This window comes from Strongylocentrotus purpuratus, unplaced genomic scaffold (assembly GCF_000002235.5).
Source record: "Strongylocentrotus purpuratus isolate Spur 01 unplaced genomic scaffold, Spur_5.0 spur5_scaffold_15, whole genome shotgun sequence".
Lineage (NCBI taxonomy): Eukaryota > Metazoa > Echinodermata > Echinoidea > Camarodonta > Strongylocentrotidae > Strongylocentrotus > Strongylocentrotus purpuratus.
Window position 1 is genome coordinate 6,681,737 of NW_022145600.1, and position 20,384 is coordinate 6,702,120.

Below are 20,384 nucleotides of genomic sequence, written 5' to 3' on the forward strand. Positions count from 1 at the left end.
TTTCATATTCATTTGTTGCATTTAAAAAAAAATCCAATTCGGAACTGAATCTAATGAATAACACCGATATTATTTATGCAGGGTACCGCTGTGTACTACCAATAATATGGATATTCATAATAGCGCCGGTATCCGCCAGGCTCTGACGCTCATGGCGCTTTACACATATTACCCTGGTCATAGCCGAGCTGCCAAAGTAACTAGCACTCAAGCATATCAGGTACCCATTTACACCTGGGTGGAGAGTGGCAAATGTAGATTAACATTAACATCTAGTCAAATGACATTAGTACGGCGGCGGGACTTGATCCCTGTACCTTATGATCTGCAGTCGGGTGACTTATCCACTAGACCACAACACCTCTTCTGTAGTAGAACGATTTGAATGTTGACTAAGCTATGTCTTTCATTCTTTCAACAGAAAAGAGCTTGATATCCTGGACAACATGCTCTCCAAGATGGAGAAATACACGGAGAACCTGGAGAAAGTGGTTGCTGACAGGACCGGACAGCTCTTGGAGGAGAAGAAGAAGACAGATGCGCTCCTCTTCCGAATGCTACCAGAGTAAGTCAATATCCTGTTCTGGAATCAAAACATAAATCCCAAGACAGTTTCTTGCCCCCCCCCCTCCCACTCCCTCCTCATAATTAGATTCCATTATGTGGTCACTGCTATTGAATACCTCATAGTTTTGTTTCGACACGTACTCCAGGCATTCCAACAAAAAAAAGGAAAACAAAAGGGCTGTATCCATTTGATCGGTCTCCGGAAGTTTCTATGGCCAACATTGGATATAAGTGTTGCTTTTCAATCATGTGACTTACCGTATACTAATGACCCTTTAGCACCTACAGTGTACACGCTTCTCCTTGCATAGATGGCACTGCAACGATGTCAAAAAGCGCTTCCGCATAAACTTACAGAGATCGTTTTTGACAAGTCTATTTTACATGTAATCAGCAGCAATTAATAATAACAATAATAATATTGGATATTTATATAGCGCACATAGCCACCCTGCAGGGTGCTCAAAGCGCTCCAATATTACCCCGGCTCTGCTAGGCTGCCGATTTCGGTGCTCACATCATTTAAGGAATTCCTTCCCACCGGTCCCCATTTATTTACTTCACCTGGGTGGAGTGTGGCAAATGTAGATCAATGTCTTGCCAAAGGACATTAGTGCCGCGGCGGGATTTGAACCGCGGACCTTGTGATCGACAGTCCGGCGATGTATCCACTCGTCCACGACACCTCTTCCCTGTGTTCTTTAGATGACGTGCATTACTCTGAAAGGGAAATTAAAAATTCTCTGTAGCTAATTATCTAGGCGTTCTGTTTTCACGATTTTTCTTTTTCTTCTCCAATTTCAACTTATCCCTCCAGGGTCGTGGCTGAAGAGCTCAAAAAGGGCAACCAGTTCCCAGGGGAATTCTTCGATCACGTGACCGTTTATTTCAGCGACGTGGTCGGGTTCACCGATATCTCTGCTCAAAGCACACCCATGCAGGTCGTCGATCTCCTCAACGACCTCTATACCTGCTTCGATGCCGTGCTCGAAAGGTTCGACGTCTACAAGGTATGTAACAGCATAACAAAACGACGACGGACAGACATTGGATCAAGAGATGGCGCTGTTTACCTTTCAAGAGGGATTGCTTCGATAGCAATAAATAGTATTTCAAATGAAGCCTTTCCACTATGGAAAGAAAAGTACAGTAAAATACTTTATCTTTAAAATGTGTAATTAATTATTTACATAATCATGTTGTTTATGATTTGGAATAGCCAATTTCGTTTTTCCTCACATGACTGTACGAAAACTTTCTCAGATCGGAAGCAAAGTGAGAACAGTATGGAACATTTGATTATTGCATCCGAGAGTCTCTCCCATTGGACGGCGTGAGCATGACCCGACAATCTACATGATTTTATTAGGAAGGTCTAACTTGAAATGGAAGATGACAACAATCACAAGCGTTTATCTCACGTTCAGTTGTCATTTCATGTCACATCTAAAACTATTTCAATCATCGACATTTGAATCACTCCCTGCTGCTGCTGTTTTCCGTTCTAGGTGGAGACGATAGGCGATGCCTACATGGTAGTCAGCGGCCTCCCTCGGCGGAACGGTAACAGACATGCCGGTGAGATTGCTTGCGTCGCTCTTGAGCTTCTCACAGGTGCCAGGCAATTCAGGATAAGACACAAGCCCGATCACCAGCTACAGATCAGGATAGGCATCAATACAGGTAAGACATGAACAGAATATAAAGTGGGCGAGAGGAATAAATTGTATTTATATTTGCTATTTTTTCCCCTAATAGCGTAAGCCTGTTTATAGCAAATTACAGTGAATTTTTAATCCAAAACCGGAATACACGAAGTGATTTTATTTGTCATATATTTGTGTCTGTATTTGTAATTTCTGATGCGTATTTTGCTCTGCTGACTACGATACAAATATCCCAATAGTATCATCTCCATGACTGTAGGCTACTTGCCTTGGAAGGGGCTGTCCCAATAGGCCAAATTCCAAGGTTGCCTTTAGGTCCACATTACCGAAATTAAGAAAGTTTCATAATACCAAAAAGTAGGCCGAGCTTTACAGGCCTCAAAAACGTTCTGAGAACTGAACAGAAAGCATCTCGCAATAAATTACAACAAAGTACAGACTTTTATCATTTTACGAGGAACAATTCAATATTGAATCTTGCAATTGGTAATCTAGGCAAATGGTCTCGCTTTCCTAGTCCTACCCCAATCCCGCTCCATAGTTTTCTTGTGTTGTGGTGGTTATTTTACCCGACTGCTAAGAAAGCATAATGTGAGTAAGCAACCAGACGGCCGACGGCTTTAGGTCCTCTCCGAAGGACCTGGTAATGAAGATTAATGCCTTACCAAAGGGCCCTAGCGCATCGTCTTGGTTTCGAACCCGTGTCACCGGATTACGAGACCACTGCTCTACCGACTGAGTTATCGCGCCTCATCTAACACGACACTATTAATTATCTCCTGCCTTCTCATGTCTTCTCTCAGGGCCTGTGGCAGCAGGGGTTGTGGGGTTGACCATGCCAAGGTTCTGTCTCTTTGGAGACACTGTCAACACGGCATCCAGGATGGAATCGAACAGCTTGCCTCAAAAGATCCACTGCAGCTCCGACAGTGCAGCTGTCCTCAAGGAACTCGGAGGCTACGTCTTGGAAAAGCGAGGCCTCATCACTATCAAGGTATTAAAGGAATCCGGTAACTTTGCCTTAGATCCTTTAAAAAAAATCCTTGATTTAGCTCATGCTGCAATGATAATTATAAACCTCTAGGTCAGTCAGGAGCCCCCTATTTTCCACTACTGATGACGGATAGTCAACCTGTTCGAAACGTCGAGCCACTCCCGCCACTCTTCCTCTCCAAGCGCTATAGTTCTCCTTAAAACTATAAGCTAAGAAAGATAACCAACAGTCTATTTCAAGACTATATCATCAGTCCTTTTCAGGACTACACACCCTCAAGAAAGATTACCGAGAGTCCTTTTCAGGACCCCTCAATCCTCCCTCTCTCTCTCTCTCACTCTCTCTCACATGGTGCACCCGCAAGCCTACTGTATATCGACATCACCATACAAGTCGATACTGACAAGCAGCATCTAAGTAAATTGTTTTAAGTTAAAAGTATTTTTGGAACATTTTAATCTGCCTCAGGAAAACAGCACAAGGCAGTATCACCCCATATTTAACCTTATGACAGTTGCAGATATGCATGATGAATTTATATGGAGATCACTCAGAAAGGTGCAATATTTAACTTCAAATTAAGCAGATGTGCAACTTTGCTGCTATTACACTTTAGGTCCAGGACGCATATTTTGAACCTTTGGATTTATTACCTTGTATTTTATCATCCTTGTACAGGGGAAAGGCCAGATGACGACATATTGGTTGTTAGGTACTGACACTACGATCAGACCACGTTACTCCATTGACACTGCCGTCAGCAAGAAAATGTAAGTTGCAATACTATAACGTCATCAATGACGAAGCAATTTGACGAATAATGCTTTTGGGGTAATAGGCTATAGCCCCTGAGACCTAGGGCACGCAAGACACACAGCCCTCGAGACCAATAATTTTGGTTTAATGGGCCTTTTGGAGATAACAAATATCATTATTTATATAAGGCTTCCAAGTCATACAATAAATCAGTGTATTCACTATCTTTAGCGCAGTACCTAGGTGACTGACCCGGATGACTGTGATACAGGAATATATTGCTCTCGCTATGAAAATATTGGACTCGTCTCTGACTCGTTCAATATTGTCATAGCTCGAGCAATACATTCTTGTATCACACTCAAAGCCATCCAATATGATATAAGTATCCGAGGCTTCATGGACAAACGACCCGTCGTACTGACAGCACACGAAAGCGACTTGTCACAGGCTTCATGAAAACCTTTCTCAGGGTTCATAAGACCGATATTTCAGTCTTTGGAGCTGTCTATCTAGTGGACCATTTATCAATTGTGATGTCGGGCTAATGGGTTGTCTGTCTATACTGGGTAGTAGGCGTATGCAAAGAGAAATACGCATAATATGATAAAGTTGAAGACGTAAAATGTATGCTAAATACATGTAGATTGGCAATCGTACTTTGATATTTTGAACACATTTGATTTTTTACCTTATGTAGATGTTTAAGAGGATATTACTATGTTACATGATCCTGTGCTTCAACTATCAGCCAAAAATAATGAATCTGAAGAAAATGAAAAGCTGACAGATAATAAACTTTCATATCGAGGCTAATATAATGTTTTTTTTCTCTCCTTTATTAATCTGTAGCTCAACGGACACAATGATAAGCCAAGACAGTCTTCTCTCCCCGTCGCACAGAATGTCAGACGCCTACGACATCCCCGAAGACCGCCTTATAGAGGAGCACATGAACAAAACAGACAACGCACCTCGCCCATCCACGATCGCAGAGAAGCGAGAATCGACTTCTGCGCGTCCGTCCGTTCGAGAGCACACCGACGACCAGCTGATGAGCGAGGCCGACTCCCGCCGGATCAGCACGGGAAGCTGGACAGACGGTGGTCAAGAGAGCGTGCGTTTCGGCCGATCGATCACACCTGTGAAAGGACTACACGTACCTTCGCGTTTAGCGGACAATAACCAAGCAGCAATAATGGACGAGCGCGCGGGTGATGGTGTCCGTCCGTCGTACGTCACGGACGATCGAGCAACCCCGCTCGGAAAGGAAAGCGGGGACGAGGGCGGTTATGACAATCCCGTTATGGACCCGAGAGGAACCGTTATAGAAGAAAAGGAAGAATCGCATAGTGTAACGAGCCCGCAACATTCCCTGTCGCCTGCTCCTCCTAGTAAAAGTGTCTCGCCTTCATCGTCGGACGGGGACAAAAAACGAAGGAATTTACGATCTGGTGCCCGGACAGAAAATAACAATTATTTATCTCCCGCAAAACGGAAAAACGCGATTACACTTCATTCAAGCGGATCATCAGGCAAGGCCGGTGTATCTAAAGCGTGACCCCGTCAATTTGGACCGAGATGACAACGGTTTAAAGACACAACCTCACGGGAATTCCCCATGTGCAATTCGTCACGGTTCGCTTACACTGGAACTAGGGGACATCGGTCGGAGTCGATGTGTATGCAAAGCCCGCACGCAGCGAAACTCATGGCCATGGTACTCGGCGGTTCTCTCGAGATTGCGGAGAGCGTTCAGTCATGGTTCACGTGAAGAATGTTTTGATGATGACGTTTCCTAATGATGTTTGTTCTCCTGCAAATAGCGGAGAGAGTCAGATCTGGAGTTAATTGAACATTTATTCCACGTCGACTACGAAAAATATTGAGCGTTTTATATTTGAGTTCATCATTTTCATCTCGATACAAGAGAATAACGTGAACCCAATCAGTAGGGTCGTCACAGATCACTATTACACCAATAGATCACAAAGACTTCTGAGTTTTGCACATTTAATACAATAGATATATATATATAAATTGGTATAGCTACAAGGGCAAATGTGCGCTTGTATGAAAGTTGTCGAGATTTTATGGTACCTTTAGAGTTATATTTTTCATTATGTCTCTAGATCAGAGTAGGCCTATCTATTCGGTTTAAGTTATATCATCGGCTTGTTTTGAACAAAAACCTAAAGTGCTACTGTGCGGAACATCAAAGTATAGAATACTGTATATTTTTATACAAATTATTATTACTACGTGTGTGTTTACTATGTGTGTGTGTCTTTGTCATATGAATATATTTGCAATACAATGTACAATTATTGTAATGCCTTGAACACGTAAATCCGGGTGAAGTGACTGGAAGCAGTAGTAAATATAACATAGTTTTTTTTTCTTGCGCGAATAATTAAGTACTGCGATTTTTTGAAAACTGTACAATAATGTACCCCCCCCCCCCCGCCCAACAATTACCCTCCCCTGTTACCCATGGACTAAATACCCTGATCAACTACACTTTACTATGTCAGGACTATACATTACTCCTTAGAAAAACGTCACCTCGGACTAATGGACTATTGGACCATCGACTACCCCTTGCGACAATTACCCCCAGGAGAACAATCTCATAGGACAACTACGTCACAGGACAACTACACTACAGGATAGTTACCCCCCCCCCCCCAGGAGAACGATCCCATGGGACAGCTGCCCCACTGGCACAGGACAACAACCCCACCCACATTTCAGCTACCCCAGAGGACAACAAGCTCACATGACAACTATCCCACTGGACATTTACTCCACTGGACAACGACCCAAGATGACAAATGCCCCCATGTGACAACTACCCTTAAGGACAACTACCACTCAGGATAACTACTCCACTGGGTAACCACCCAAGAGGACAAACACCCCACGGACAACGACCCCACAGGACAACTACCCCAAAGGACAACTACCACTCAGGACAATTACCCCACACGACAACTTCCCCACTGGATAACAACCCATGAGGACAAATACCCCACGGGACAAGAACCCCTTAGGGAAACTATATTTTACTTATAAGGGATAACTTATTGCTTTAGAGGGCAAGGGTTCCATGACACAACCTCCTGCGAGATTTTCTCATTGGTCAATTTCGTACACTGACCGAATTGCTAATTTTATACCCTGGAATAAACACCAAAACTAACCCTAACACTGAAACTCTAAACCTAAACCTGACGTAAACCTCCATCGCAACATGGACCAAACACTATACTTACTCCTATTAACCTAACACCGCATTGCAACCCTTACTCTAACCCCAACCCTAAACCCAAAGCTTAACCATATATCTTTGACGTAGTCAAGCCTGGAGCAATAGTCGCTTGAGACAATACTGGATCCCTGCTATCGGGTATTTGTCAGGGATGGTAGTCCAGAGGCTAACATTTCAACCTTTTTAATAATCTCTCTATCAAAGCGACTGCAAAATGAACACAAAAACACGTTTAAATAGGCTATTTATCTTTGGTTAGCAGCAGTTACCATGATTATAAAGAAATCAACAAAATTAGGGGATGTAAATTGTAAACTGTTGTTACAAAGTTTCTCGAAGGTTTCATGAGACATGCAGAGAAAAAAAGATGATCAAAAATAGAGTGTAAACCGTGCAATAGGAATCGTCACCATTATGCACACACTTTCTATAAGTTTTTTTTGTTTTGATTTCAATATTTTAATTCGATACAGAAATAGTTATTCATATATATTGTCATTTAATATATAGTAATACATTTTACAAGTTGAAGAGAAAATGGAAGGAAGGTAATTAATAAAGAGAAGTTGGGTTTATTTTGTCTGTATCCAGGTGAGTAGCTAAAGGAGAGTGTGGTGGAGTTACACCCGAATCAAAATTTTGAGTTTCAGGATCCTATTAAAATACAAATATTAAGATATTAAGATACAAATTAAAAATCCATATTGCCTCATTTTACAGGTTACTATCTTAATTACCTTCCCTTTAGAAGAAGGGTATCAAAACCGTAAACATACTGTAAGGAAAGTGTATTTAGGATATTTTTTTTTTTTAAATCCATGCACGAAAGTGCACAAGGTCTTGCGTCCTTTGGGATTTTTCCAATTAAAAATAATTTTGTTTATTTCCGTTGGGCTTTCGCCCACTAAGACAATCTCGAACCTGACCTATCACGAGCTCTGTAGTTCTTGTTCACGTCCAAGCTACGCTAAAAGTGTCTACGGTGCCATAGTTAACCCCCAGCAAGCAGGACCCGTTCACAAACTACCACGACGAGTGCTGCACATCTTACGAAATTGATATGTAAATTTGCATGAGCTGCAGAACTCGTTACATATCGTGTTTAAGATGAATGGTCGTGGTGGTGGTTATTTTACCTGACTGCTAAGAAAGCATAAATGCTTGTAAGTAAGCAACCAGCTTTAGGTCCTCTCCGAGGGACCTGTTAATGAGGATTAATGCCTTACCAAAGGGAACTAGCGCATCGCCTTGGTTCCGAACCCGGGTCACTGGATTACGAGACCACTACTCTACCGAATGAGCTATCGCGCCTCCTGGTAGGATCGTGGAAGGTAAGCGGCTAGACCGTTTACAAGCATGATACAAGCATGATCTGTTCAGAGGCTGCCATGATGAGTGCTGAAGCGATCACGACCTTATAGTAAGTGACTGTGTTGCAGACAGTTAAAAAAGCTTTTCGAGAAGAAAAAAACCTGCGGATACTTGAAAAGAAAGAATCGTGAGACGGGGCATCCCTTTAAACCTACAGTGAAGCTGACATCGTCGGTCTTGTGAACCCTCAGAAGAATTTGGCAGAAGGTCTGCGAGACCGACACTTTGGTCTCTTGTATTATGTAATGAGAGGGTCCACGAGACCAACGTTAAACGTATCGTGAAACGTATGTTGTAAGACCTATGAGCGAGGCGTCGGTCACACAAACGTCCGGTCAACTGCTTCTTTTTAAGCCTTAATTTGTCAGCATGTCGAGGTAAAGACAAAATTGGAAAAAAATGTTATGAAGTGTGCCTTACAGTATGTAATGTCTGTGAATATCATGTGCAATAATTATTTATAAATCGAAAACATTCGTATTATTCCATAGTTACCCCATGATCGGTAAACAAATCATAAATTAAGGTAACGAAATATTATATCACTGAACCTTTTTCATTAATGATACTGCTTTAATGAATAAGCAAAGTATGCTTACTCGATCGACGCTCGGTTTCTTTTCATTTGTCCTGATGTTAGAATTCTGAATTCAGAACAAATTCAATGGTACATTTGACGTCTGACCATACTATTTTAAGCTGTCAGTTTGTTTTGATATGCAAAGTCAAATGTACAAAGTATTTAGAATATTATAATGAATGTTTAATCAGAGACTGTGAGACTAGTTTTAAGATTAATAATGTGGATTAGCAATTATCACAGTGGTAATAATTAGGCTTGGGTAACACATTTTCCCTATTCTTTCGAAATTAGATTAAATTTAATTCGTTTAATTGTTCAAAAAGTATTGTAACTATTTTGTTTTGATAATGCCAAATCACATTGAACGGTTCTTAGAATGCATAATCTATTCCTCACGGCACTACTAATGATGTTAGATCTGTGTTCGTTTAAGTATTTTAAACCCTTGTGATTACCTTTTTTTGTAATACTACTATTATGAGTAATGACATTTTGCAATATTGAACTTGAGTGTGTATAAATGCTATCACCTTTTATAACTTCGCTTTTAATTGAAAATGAAATTTAGAATTGAGGGTCATATTTTACAGTAGTCCAGCCTCTGTACCACTTCCGTGTCGCGCACCCAATCAGTTTATAAAATAACACACCCTCAACGTTGACAGTAGACCTTGCCATTCCTCTCATTCTCTACCCTTTTCGACGGTACTTCGGGGGGGGGGGGGGGGGGGGGGGGGGATCGCGCGGTGTGTGTGTGATATAAGGAATTTATAAAACGGACAGAAGCTGAACTAATATCACAGTCCCATCAGGGACGTCGCTAGATCATTTTCTAGGACGATGTTGGACTAAACTTGCCAAAAAACTGTCAAAAGAAAAATTATACACTCAAGCAAAAATGGAAATAGATCGACACCCTGTTTCATAAAACCTGATATCAATAACAAGTTACAAGCTACTGTGATAAGCTACTAAAATAATAGCATCTGGTTGGCTGAGAGCAAATTTGTCATAGAAATTTAACATTTGTTATAGATAACGAGTTTTATGAAACGGGGCCCAGAGCCATCTATACATAGAATTTGGCCAATTTGGTTTCACTTGGTCACGACATGACGAATAATCTTTTGTTTTGCGCTTGCCCAACGATGTAGTATTCTCCATATCGTGCCCAACTCGAACCGGGTTGGCCAAACTCTCCGAATCAATGGCTCTGGGTATGTTTTATATAAAGGGCGCCATCTAACTTGAGAAATGATGAAGCTGTGAAATGCGGAATAGTTGGGTGCACATGCAGGCGGATCCAAAATAATTGTTTAGAATATAGAATTAGAATAATTAGTATTTTTTAAAATACAATGTCCTCTTGTAAAGCATGTAAAAGAATTGTGATTCTTTACTCTTCGAATTTGTGAAATTAAATATTTAGGGCTGTCATTTGAGACATCCTTAGATAGTGAAAGATTGACTAAATGTTATAGACGTACTATGTATATATCTATGAGAAAACACAGATAAGTGGAATAATATATATGGAAAGTGAATTATACTTTTGCACAATAAATCTCAAAAGATTTTTTATTGGACTTGATTGAATGTAATTGTTTGTGTGAGCTTTGTTTTTAAATTCACGTTTCCTGCCCTTCTAACACCCAAGTCACATGGATGAGATCGACGCCAGACCGACAATGGAACACACACAGAATTACATAACTCCGAATGGCTAAGATTTTGTCTGTTATCAATCAGTGTGGGGTCCGCCTGGGATGTGCCTGGGATATTATGTCTTTCAACCCATATCATTTCTTTGAATACTAGACTTTTCTTCATCTGTTATGATAATATAGCAACGCATTTTCTCATCACCCCGCCCACATTATGATAGTCCCTCCCTATCCCCTCACCTCCCCCTTCTCTCTCCACTTTCTCTCTCTCTATCCCTCTCTCTCTTTCCCTCCCCATCTCACTCTCTTTCACTCTCTCTATCCCTCTCTCTCTCTTTCCCTCCCCATCTCCCTCTCTTTCACTCTCTCTATCCCCCTCTCTCTCTTTCTCTCCCCCTCGCTTTCTCTCCCCATCTCTCCCTCTCTTTCACTCTCTCTCTATCCCTCTTTCTCTTTCTCTCCCAACCTCTCTCTCTCTTTCACTCTCTCTACCCCCACCCCTCTCTCTCTCTCTCATCCTCTCCCTCCCGCTCTTTTCTTTATATTTCTATCTCCCTTTTCCGCTTTTATTCTTTATTTTTTTTCCCACATTTTTACCTTTTCTTTCTCTCTCTTTGTCACTCTTTTGTTAGCTCTCCCTCTCCCTCTCTTTAGCATACTTTGAGCCCCTTATTTCTACACCCTCGTAAGTTTTCCAAAATCGAGATCACAGTTTTAAACACCGATGTAACGTTAAAACGCTTGTAAAATCAAATAAGTTGCATTCCTCTTTTAATAAGTAAATAAGTTATTCATCTGTATTCTAAATTTCATAAGACTAAACCGACAAATAAAGCGTAGCCTATGATATTTGCACAATAATATTCTGCACATATAAATAAATATATATTCAGTACTCTGGCCTATCGATCTACAGATACATATTATTTACTCTAATTCGTGATTTCTTGAACTTCTATACAATTTCCCCCGACGTCCCATCTTACAAATAAGAACCGACTAGCAAGTACGAATATACCAAGTACGTAAGATATAAAAATAAAAAAATAAAAAAATGCCAGTTTGCCGTGTACATAACAGCATACAACGAGCTACAATCTTATTTCGACATAGCGCATTACATAAACAATATATACTAAAGGCTTCACAAATAATGTGAAGCGCTTACAGAATAATAACCAATCGGTCGAAACATTGAATAACCGTAGTCCGACAATTGCTCCGGGTCAATATCCTACTGACTAACCGAATCCGTAACTTAAACTCTGCCCCCCCCCCCCCCCCCCCCTCAAAAAAAAAAAAAAAAAAAAAAAAAAAAAAACATAACCCTGCTAAAAACCTAACTTAACATAAAGCCCAAAATATTGCAACTATGAAGCCCTAAATTATCCTTGACAAAATAAAGCTCAGAGCAAAATGTCGCCGGAGCAATTATTAATAGGTCACCAGCCTATGATACAAAGAAATATCAACATTACTTTCTGTTCCGGGCTTTTAATCACCACGAAAATTTGGAAGCTGAAAGCTGTATAGCTTCATTATTGTATCAACAACAAGAAAACATTTGGGGGCGTTCCACATAACTTGTCATCAGTGACAAATGACCGATTTTGTTATAAGCTACTGAAATCCTTGCTTCTGATTGGTTGTCGTTGGTATGACTGAGGAGGCGTGATGACTAAGTGGTAGAGCAGCGGTCTCGTAATCCGGTGACCCGGGTTCGAAATCAAGTCGATGCGCTATGCATTTATCCTCATTACCAAGACCCTCGGAGAGGACTTAAAGCCGTCGTTCCCCCTAGTTGCCAACGTACATGCACATACGTGCTTTATTAGCAGTCATGTAGAACAGACAAACCACCCACTAACTCTATAGATAATAACAAGATAAACGAAGGCACTGCATGGATCCTTGTGTAAGATCTTCCCAAGTCATTTTACTCCCTCTGAATATTAAACACCGATATTATGTCCTCATAACACAGATACTTACTGGAGTGTGACGTCAACACCAGGGTGATCATCCGCAGGCTCTGTTCCATAAAACTTGTTATCAATAACAAATTACGATCATTGTTATAAGCTACGGAAATTCATGCATTTGATTGGCTGCGAGCAGGTTTGTCATAGATCTATGGCAGTTGTTCATGATAACAATTTTGTTGAAACGGGGCCCAGGTTTACTTTATCCATGTTGGAATAAGAACAGATCAGCATCAAAAGAGTTTTAATACTACCAAGCGTAGACATAATGTGATATAAAGGATGTAGAGGACCCCAACCCCCCCCCCCCACCTGTTTCATATCTGAAAAACAGGCACTTAACGGTAAAACAAAAGTTAGTCATGAATACAATACTAATGGCCATGCATATAATGACATATCGACAAACATCTCAACAGAAAAGCGCATCTGTATAAAGATACAATTTTTTTGTATGACAAGCATAATGAAGTAAAACACAACAATTGACAATTGTTGCAACCACAGTTGGGAAATATACATGCGTGTACTTCGGACTTAAGTTTCTTTATTCTAAAAAAATACATATATATATATATATATATATATATATATATATATATATATATATATAAATATATTTAAAAATTCATAATTTACTGGGTATGGAAGACAGATTCCTTTGACGAAGATGTACATTTTTTAAAACTTGCATTGAAAATAGTCTGGAAAAATAGTGAATTCAAGTTAAAAAGATAAACCTCTCTGTTCTACAGGCAATTTTTAAAACCAAGTTGGGAAAATATAGCGCATATGGAAAGACAAGTTCCTCTATTTGGAAGGTAATATGTTTCCAGTTTCTTAACCTCCTCGACCTCTTGTATTGAAGTTAGAAGCAGGAATTGCGAGGAATTTCAGGTGCCCTCTCAAGTCTCTCTAGAGCTGTCATGTAAGACACCGACAGAGACAGCCCCAACCAATGTTGCAGGACCATCCATGCACATGTGTGACAGGGCCGATGTTCTCAGAAATGGTCACTCCTCACAATCGAGCTGACTCCGAGCATCGTCTCGTTGTGACGCCGGAAGCCGTTGCCACTGGGCGACTGAAAGACGTGACCAATCAACTTCTGGAAGTCCAGGGAGAGCCCGACCGGTCGTGCCATCGCGTCTGGTTTGACCTGGTACGGCTGGTAGCTGGTGGTCAGCGGGAAGAACTGGAAGACGCCGGAGCTCTCGGCGGGGATCGAGTCGGCGTGCTGGGTGAACGTGTGACTGAAGCTTTGCGCGCAGACGACTGCTATGCGTTGTGAGGAATTTGATCTAAGAGAATGGCGGGAAAAGACAGAAAAAAAGAAAGAAACTTGATCAGCACAAAGAAATGTTTAGGCTTATTGCAAATGAGGCATAAATTGTTGACATAATACTGCGTCAGCTACTGACGCAGTCATTGACGGGCCATCTGAGAGTGATTACGTAAAAAATGTGAATTCAAAGAGTATAGTCCAAACATCATGTTTCTTTGCCACATCGGCGTATGGGTCAATTACCTCCATATGCCTTCATGCAAACAATGCGTCATTTACTGACGTAACACTGCGTTAGCAAATTGCGCGGTTTTTGACGGGCCCTAGCTGTGAGAGTGAAACCGTGAACAAAGTTAAATGCAAAAAATAAAAAGTTTAAATATTGAGTTGAGTTACGGGCACTATTAAAAGCTGCATGCGCTCTATTCACCATGTTAAAGGAAACCAAAACCTTCATACTAAGTTACTTTTATTGTAAAGTTTAAAATATTTGAATAAAATCAGTGAAAATTTGAACAAAATCGGGCAAGGAATAAGAAAGATAGAGCTTTTTGAATTGACTAGTCACTAGAGGGCGGTATTCAATTTGATGACATCATCTGTGAACAACTCTCCATGCCTTTTGTACATAAAATTTCACAATTTTTTTGTTTTCTTCGTATTTATTAGTGTTCTTGATCCGACTTCATAACATGTGAAGTAGAATATCATTTTGCATTCTATATTTTGCTTTCAGGGGAGTACATTATCTCAATCACAAGAAAGAAGGAAAAACATGAAATTTGATGTACAAAAGGCATGGAGAGTTGTCCACAGATGATGTCATCAAATTGAATACCGCCCTCTAGTGACTAGTAATTTCAAAAAGCTCTTACTTCCTTATTCCTTGCCCGATTTTGTTCAAATGTTCACTGATATTTTTCAAATATCTTAAACTTTACAATAAAAGTAACTTAGTATGAAGGTTTTGGTTTCCTTTAACAGACTTTATTTGCGCTTGTAAAGGCAACACAATCGAAATAAATCTCTATAGTGCAGTGAGCACTCCACAAAATTGATGGTTAGAGAAGACAATATGTTAAAGTAAATAATTGGGAGTTCTTAAAAGACTTTGAGTGATTTAAAAGAAGCTTTTTTTTCTTTCTAATGTTTATAACGTCTTTAAGGTTTTGAATAATTATTATGTATATCGAGTATATTGTTTAGTTGTTTTGGGGAATGCGGAAAATAAATCAATTCAATCAATTCAATTCACTTCAACTTTTTACAATTTTCTCAGAACAATTATCTCAAAACATTTACCAGTAGCCTTTTTAAACTAGAATGATAACAAATGGAAACATTCCCAAAGGTGTGTGATATATTAAATAGAACTATACCAATTGCATATCTACATTCAATGGTTAAATTTCTCCATTTTATCATTTTACAATCAGTGGGGATTGTAACTGAAATATTGCACATGGTACAAATCCCTCATTTTCGCTATTACTCTCGAAAATCCGAAATCGATACATCGGCATAGAAAACGCTTTTCGCAAAGAAATGGAAAGTTTGAACACCCTTAGACTAAAATGTAGCACACAAATCTCTTTAGGCAGTGAACCAATTGAAGATTATCAATCTATTCAGTAAATAGAATTGTCTGGGTCTTTAATGAATGCAATGAGTCGGAGAGCAACAATTGGAGTAGAAAATACAAAATAGTACTTAAAGTCTTACAAGGTCTGCACCCTCTAGAATGAAAAGGGGTAAAGCTCGGAGACATAAGTGCCTCCATTGCTGCGCAAACCAAAACTGGACCTTAACTGACACGAACCGGCCCACGCCAATTTCTGAAGTGAATGCATCACACTAACTGTTCCGAGACAAATTAAGCCCCCAAACAATGAGCAAAGAAAGTCGAGAAAATAGACATGATAGAAGAGTGACCCATTGTTAGGTATTTATACCCCAGTTTTTTCTTAAAATTACACCACGTGCAAACAACATGTAAAGTTATTCTGGACTTCTAAACCACCTTCATTGACCAGTAAAAAATGAAATAAAACTTACGAAAACTGACCCAAAAAAATGAAAAACAGGATGGCACACGGTGACGGTATACATAGTATTTTAAATTGCATAGTGCGGGTACAACCCCCGCTGTTATGTCTATTTTCTCGAATTGGTTTGCTCATCCTTCAAGTATAACTATACGTTCTGTCATAGTCCTTCGGCAATGTTGCCTTCTTGAAACATTCGTTTAGTTGGATTTTGTTATTATTCATATAAGATTGCGTAAGGTTAAATTTGTTTCACAATTTGTGGACTTTCCATTCTTTTTATTGCCCTTTGGAACAGCATCATTATAGGGAATAAGGATTACTCTTAAAATGATATCATATTTCAAGTAACTATGATAGGATGAAATAGTTTACAACTATAAATTCGACCAAAATCGTAATGCAAGATGCTTGAATAATTCAATATACCCATATTTTTTATCCAGTGCTTTTGTTGGTCTGTCAGCAATATCTAGTCAAATTTAGTTGATTTTGAAGGATTCAAAATCATCATGAAGGATTCAAATCATCATGATCCACAATCATTCCACCTGTTTAAGGGGATAAAAACTATACGGTCTCATTCACATTGCAATTGCTTGGCCAGTATTCAACAAGATCCAAACTATACAGAACAAGATGGATTTGTCACAGGGCGGTCACGAAGAAAATAAAAACAATCACTATTGTCCGGTGAATAGTCATAACCATGGAAGGTCTATGACTCCATGATTGTCATAACTGACACGAGATTGAATAGCATGACAAAACCACACGTCAACCAACGCAAACAAAACCGGTCCTTCTGACTTTAAATATATTAAACTTTGCACTTTACTCACAGCATTCTTGTCTTAAGCAAATATTAGACATTTCGCATCATGTATATAATATAATTCAGTCATGTGTATTTAGCTATTACACAGTCAGCATGGAAGGGTTCATCAAAGTTCCACGGTAAAGTTTAAAAGTTTGACCTCGTGTGATATGGGCTAACACCTTCATCATGATGGTGGCCAAAGACATGGACTTTGAGTGTTATTTGGTAGTAAAAAAGTGAACTTTGAGTGTAATGTGGTAGTAAAGAAATGAACTTTGAGTGTAATTTGGTAGTACATTAATGAACTTTGAGTGTAATCTGGTAGTAATGAATGAACTTTGAGTATAATTTGGTAGTAAAGAAATGATCTTTGAGTGTAATTTGGTAGTGAATAAATATTCAGCGTGTACATGACATGGTAAAAGAGAAGACAATGTATTGCCAATGATTTCTATAAAGTGATTTCTATTACAAAGATTTCTATGAAATTCACGTAAGTGAAAAATCGCCATGGAAAAGACAGTTGAAAGTGGTGTGTAATTTTTTTTTTTTTTTTTTAATTTTTTTTTTAAATAAATGTAATGCTTCCTGGGAGAAATTTCAATTATTTAAAGATATTTGTGGCTTACACCCAGTAAATAAGATCGATTGATCGATCTGTATTAAAAAATCAGGAGAGCTGAGGTATTTGTTCTAGTTCATCGTGACTGTGCCATGGACCAGTGATGGCCTGGTGGTAGAGTCGCTGCCCGGCAAACAGTAGATGCAGGTTCAAATCCCGCTGGTTCCAAGATTTTTTCTGACTTGTTTTTTAATACAGATCGATCAATCGATCTTATTTACTGGGTGTAAGCCACAAATATGTTTAAATAATTGGTGTGTAATTGTATGTATTTACTATTTAAATATCCGTAGCTGTCCGTTAGTTGCTATCTTCTGATTCGTGTCATAAGTAACAACTAAACTCTGCATGATTTCTTACCCCCTTTAAAGAAAACATATATAAATAGAAAAGTAGTCATTCCCTGAATATGAGTACGGTGAGAAATACGAATCTATCGCTGTAATATGTAATTCATTTGACCATTTAGCTTTTAGTAACAGTACCCATTTTCTAGACTTGAAAACATACATTCAATTCCTGGAAATTCTCGCAAATAGCATTAGTGTCTTTTGTAAGATTGAATTCGTGCGTTGCAAGTGATGCACGCAATTATGGGATTATGGGCATAATGTTGGGACTTTTGAGCGCTAGGTCTATTGTTATACAGTATTTCACTCTTTCTCTTGTTACATAAGATGTTATCTCCTCTCATAAAGGAGAGAGATTGGGTGAAAAAACAAGTGTGGGAGAGGGGAGGGGAAGAGCTTGACAGAGAGAGAGACAGACAGAGAGAGAGAGAGAGAGAGAGAGAGAGCGAGACAAAGGAAGAAAGCAAGATCACAAGTACACTGCTAATGAAAAAGATTAAATAAAGAAAGGGGGTGAGAGAAAGAGAGAGAGAGAGAGAGAGAGAGAGAGAGAAGCGGGCAGAGGGAGAAGAATGGAGCTAATAGGAGAGAGCTTATAATAGCGTTCAAGTTGTAAACATCCCTTTCCCCACCCTAACCCTTTAAATAGTTCAAGACTCTTCACCATTATAACCCACAACAGCATAATACGCATATAGAATGTGGAAATCTTTATAAATGTCAGTATTCTCAAGACTGTTTGCTCATCCACTCCGATCCGTACACGAACGGAAGAAACGATTGTGTAATCAAATCGGATTTCTCGGATTGGCAATATTTGTATTAACCCTATATACCAACAAATCCGGACAGGCCATTCTTTTATTTCGATTCTAGTCAACGGCTCATCCACTCCGATCCGTACACGAACGGAAGAAACGATTGTGTAATCAAATCGGATTTCTCGGATTGGCAATATTTGTATTGACCCTATATACCAACAAATCCGGACAGGTCATTCTTTTATTTCGATTCTAGTCAACGAACAGTGTGGACATCGTGTCTTTTACGAATCTTGGTCCTAAGTTATCAAGTCCCTCGATGCGATATTACGTTATGTCCCATAACACATATAACACTAAATGATTCGTAATTAAATTCCATACAATTATGGCTTAGAAGTTGGAAGTACCATGAAACGATGAGAATTAAAAGTGTCCTACATATGAAATCGACAGTTTTCTTTCTTTGTTTGAATTTAAAAGTTGAAATGTGCCTAAACATAACAATAAGTTGTTCAAAATGTGCTTATCAAAAAAGTACGCGTTTGTCTTTTGAAACGAAATTTTATCCGCGAATGGGTAAATTTTTTATTTTTTTGTCATACCTTACCTACATGTACACTTAAAACACATAATTGCATGGGGAATAACTGCTCAGTTTCGGCTTTCCCAACGACATTACCAAATGACCACTTAATATAACACGGTAGCCCCCCCCCCCCGGCCCCCCCCCCTCCCTCCCCCCTTATTTTCAAGAGCGTTAATCATTTTGAGACTTTTAGAAAACTGAGATTAACTGAGATTTTCCCCCAGGACTGCATATAAATGGTAAAGAACCTACCTTCTCCTCAGCATCGCCAGAAGCACCATCTTGAAGAAGGCTCCGCTGAACTCCGTGTCTCCCAGAGCACCGGTCGGGTTCTGTCCAAACCCATTGACGATGATTCCCTGTAACCTGGAAACATCATTCTCGCTGATGCCCTTGAGGAACAGATCCAGCATGTCATCAAAGACCCTGTTGGACTCGAACCGGTGGACACGAAAGTCGACCTTCGGGAACGCTACGCCAACGTTCTGGACGTTCTCGTGTATCCTTTGACGGGTGTCCTGAACGCTGGACTTGACGAAGATGTAGAGGACGAGCGGCACCGATGAAGAACCCATCTTGCAAGAATGAAGAAAGTTGTCCTTTTCTCAGCGAGAAGTTAACCAACTGAACAACTGTCGCACTCTTCTTGTTCTTTTGGATTCTTACTTGATCACTGGCCGCTAGTAAAACGGTAACATTGATGTTTGCAGGTTAAACGATATCAAGGAAATCCAGAAGAATTTAGAAACTGTTTCGATGACTCCAACCAGTTAGCAGAAAGTCTACTTTTCCTTGTGGATGATGTTAGGAACAATTCCACAATACAGGGTGCGCTGAATAGTAAAAACAGCAAGTACCATACGATAAATACCGGCGTAAAAAGTTACAGATTAAAACAAAAACTTTTGCAGCAGTTTTCACACAAAATTATGAAAACGAATGCAGCAATGTAGTAGAACTTGTCATTGAGTACAAAGTAAAGGTGATCTATGTTTGCAACACTCTGAGTTAGTAAAGCTGATTTACGCGGGATGCACACCTTTGCAACTAAGAAGCA

The 20,384-nt window shown here is 39.7% G+C and overlaps 2 protein-coding genes across 2 annotated transcripts in view; one reads left to right on the forward strand and one right to left on the reverse strand.

Annotated features, from left to right (window-relative positions):
* The window catches only part of LOC580192 (atrial natriuretic peptide receptor 1-like), a 19,038-nt gene extending 11,133 nt beyond the window's left edge, over positions 1-7,905 (forward strand). Inside the window, exons 7-12 of the mRNA XM_011684213.2 lie at positions 422-565; positions 1,385-1,577; positions 2,076-2,250; positions 3,038-3,228; positions 3,907-3,998; positions 4,837-7,905. Coding sequence (XP_011682515.1) covers positions 422-565; positions 1,385-1,577; positions 2,076-2,250; positions 3,038-3,228; positions 3,907-3,998; positions 4,837-5,545 — 1,504 coding nt within the window. The 3' untranslated portion in view covers positions 5,546-7,905. The remainder of the gene's footprint in view (positions 1-421; positions 566-1,384; positions 1,578-2,075; positions 2,251-3,037; positions 3,229-3,906; positions 3,999-4,836) is intronic.
* Positions 7,906-13,473: 5,568 nt separating this feature from the next.
* Positions 13,474-19,999, reverse strand: LOC115923999. The gene is made up of 2 exons (XM_030985453.1): positions 19,580-19,999; positions 13,474-14,156 (listed from the first exon to the last, which is right to left on the reverse strand). The coding sequence occupies exons 1-2, from the start codon at positions 19,900-19,902 to the stop codon at positions 13,859-13,861; spliced, it is 621 nt and encodes a 206-aa protein (XP_030841313.1). The 5' UTR covers positions 19,903-19,999; the 3' UTR covers positions 13,474-13,858.
* Between the last annotated feature and the right edge of the window lie 385 nt (positions 20,000-20,384).

Coding starts and splice junctions, on each gene's coding strand:
- LOC115923999 (XM_030985453.1), bottom strand. CDS start 19,902: ATGGGTTCTTCATCGGTGCCGCTCGTCCTCTACATCTTCGTCAAGTCC. Junction 14,157..19,579: donor CTGGCGATGCTGAGGAGAAG/GTAGGTTCTTTA, acceptor CCATTCTCTTAG/ATCAAATTCCTCACAACGCA.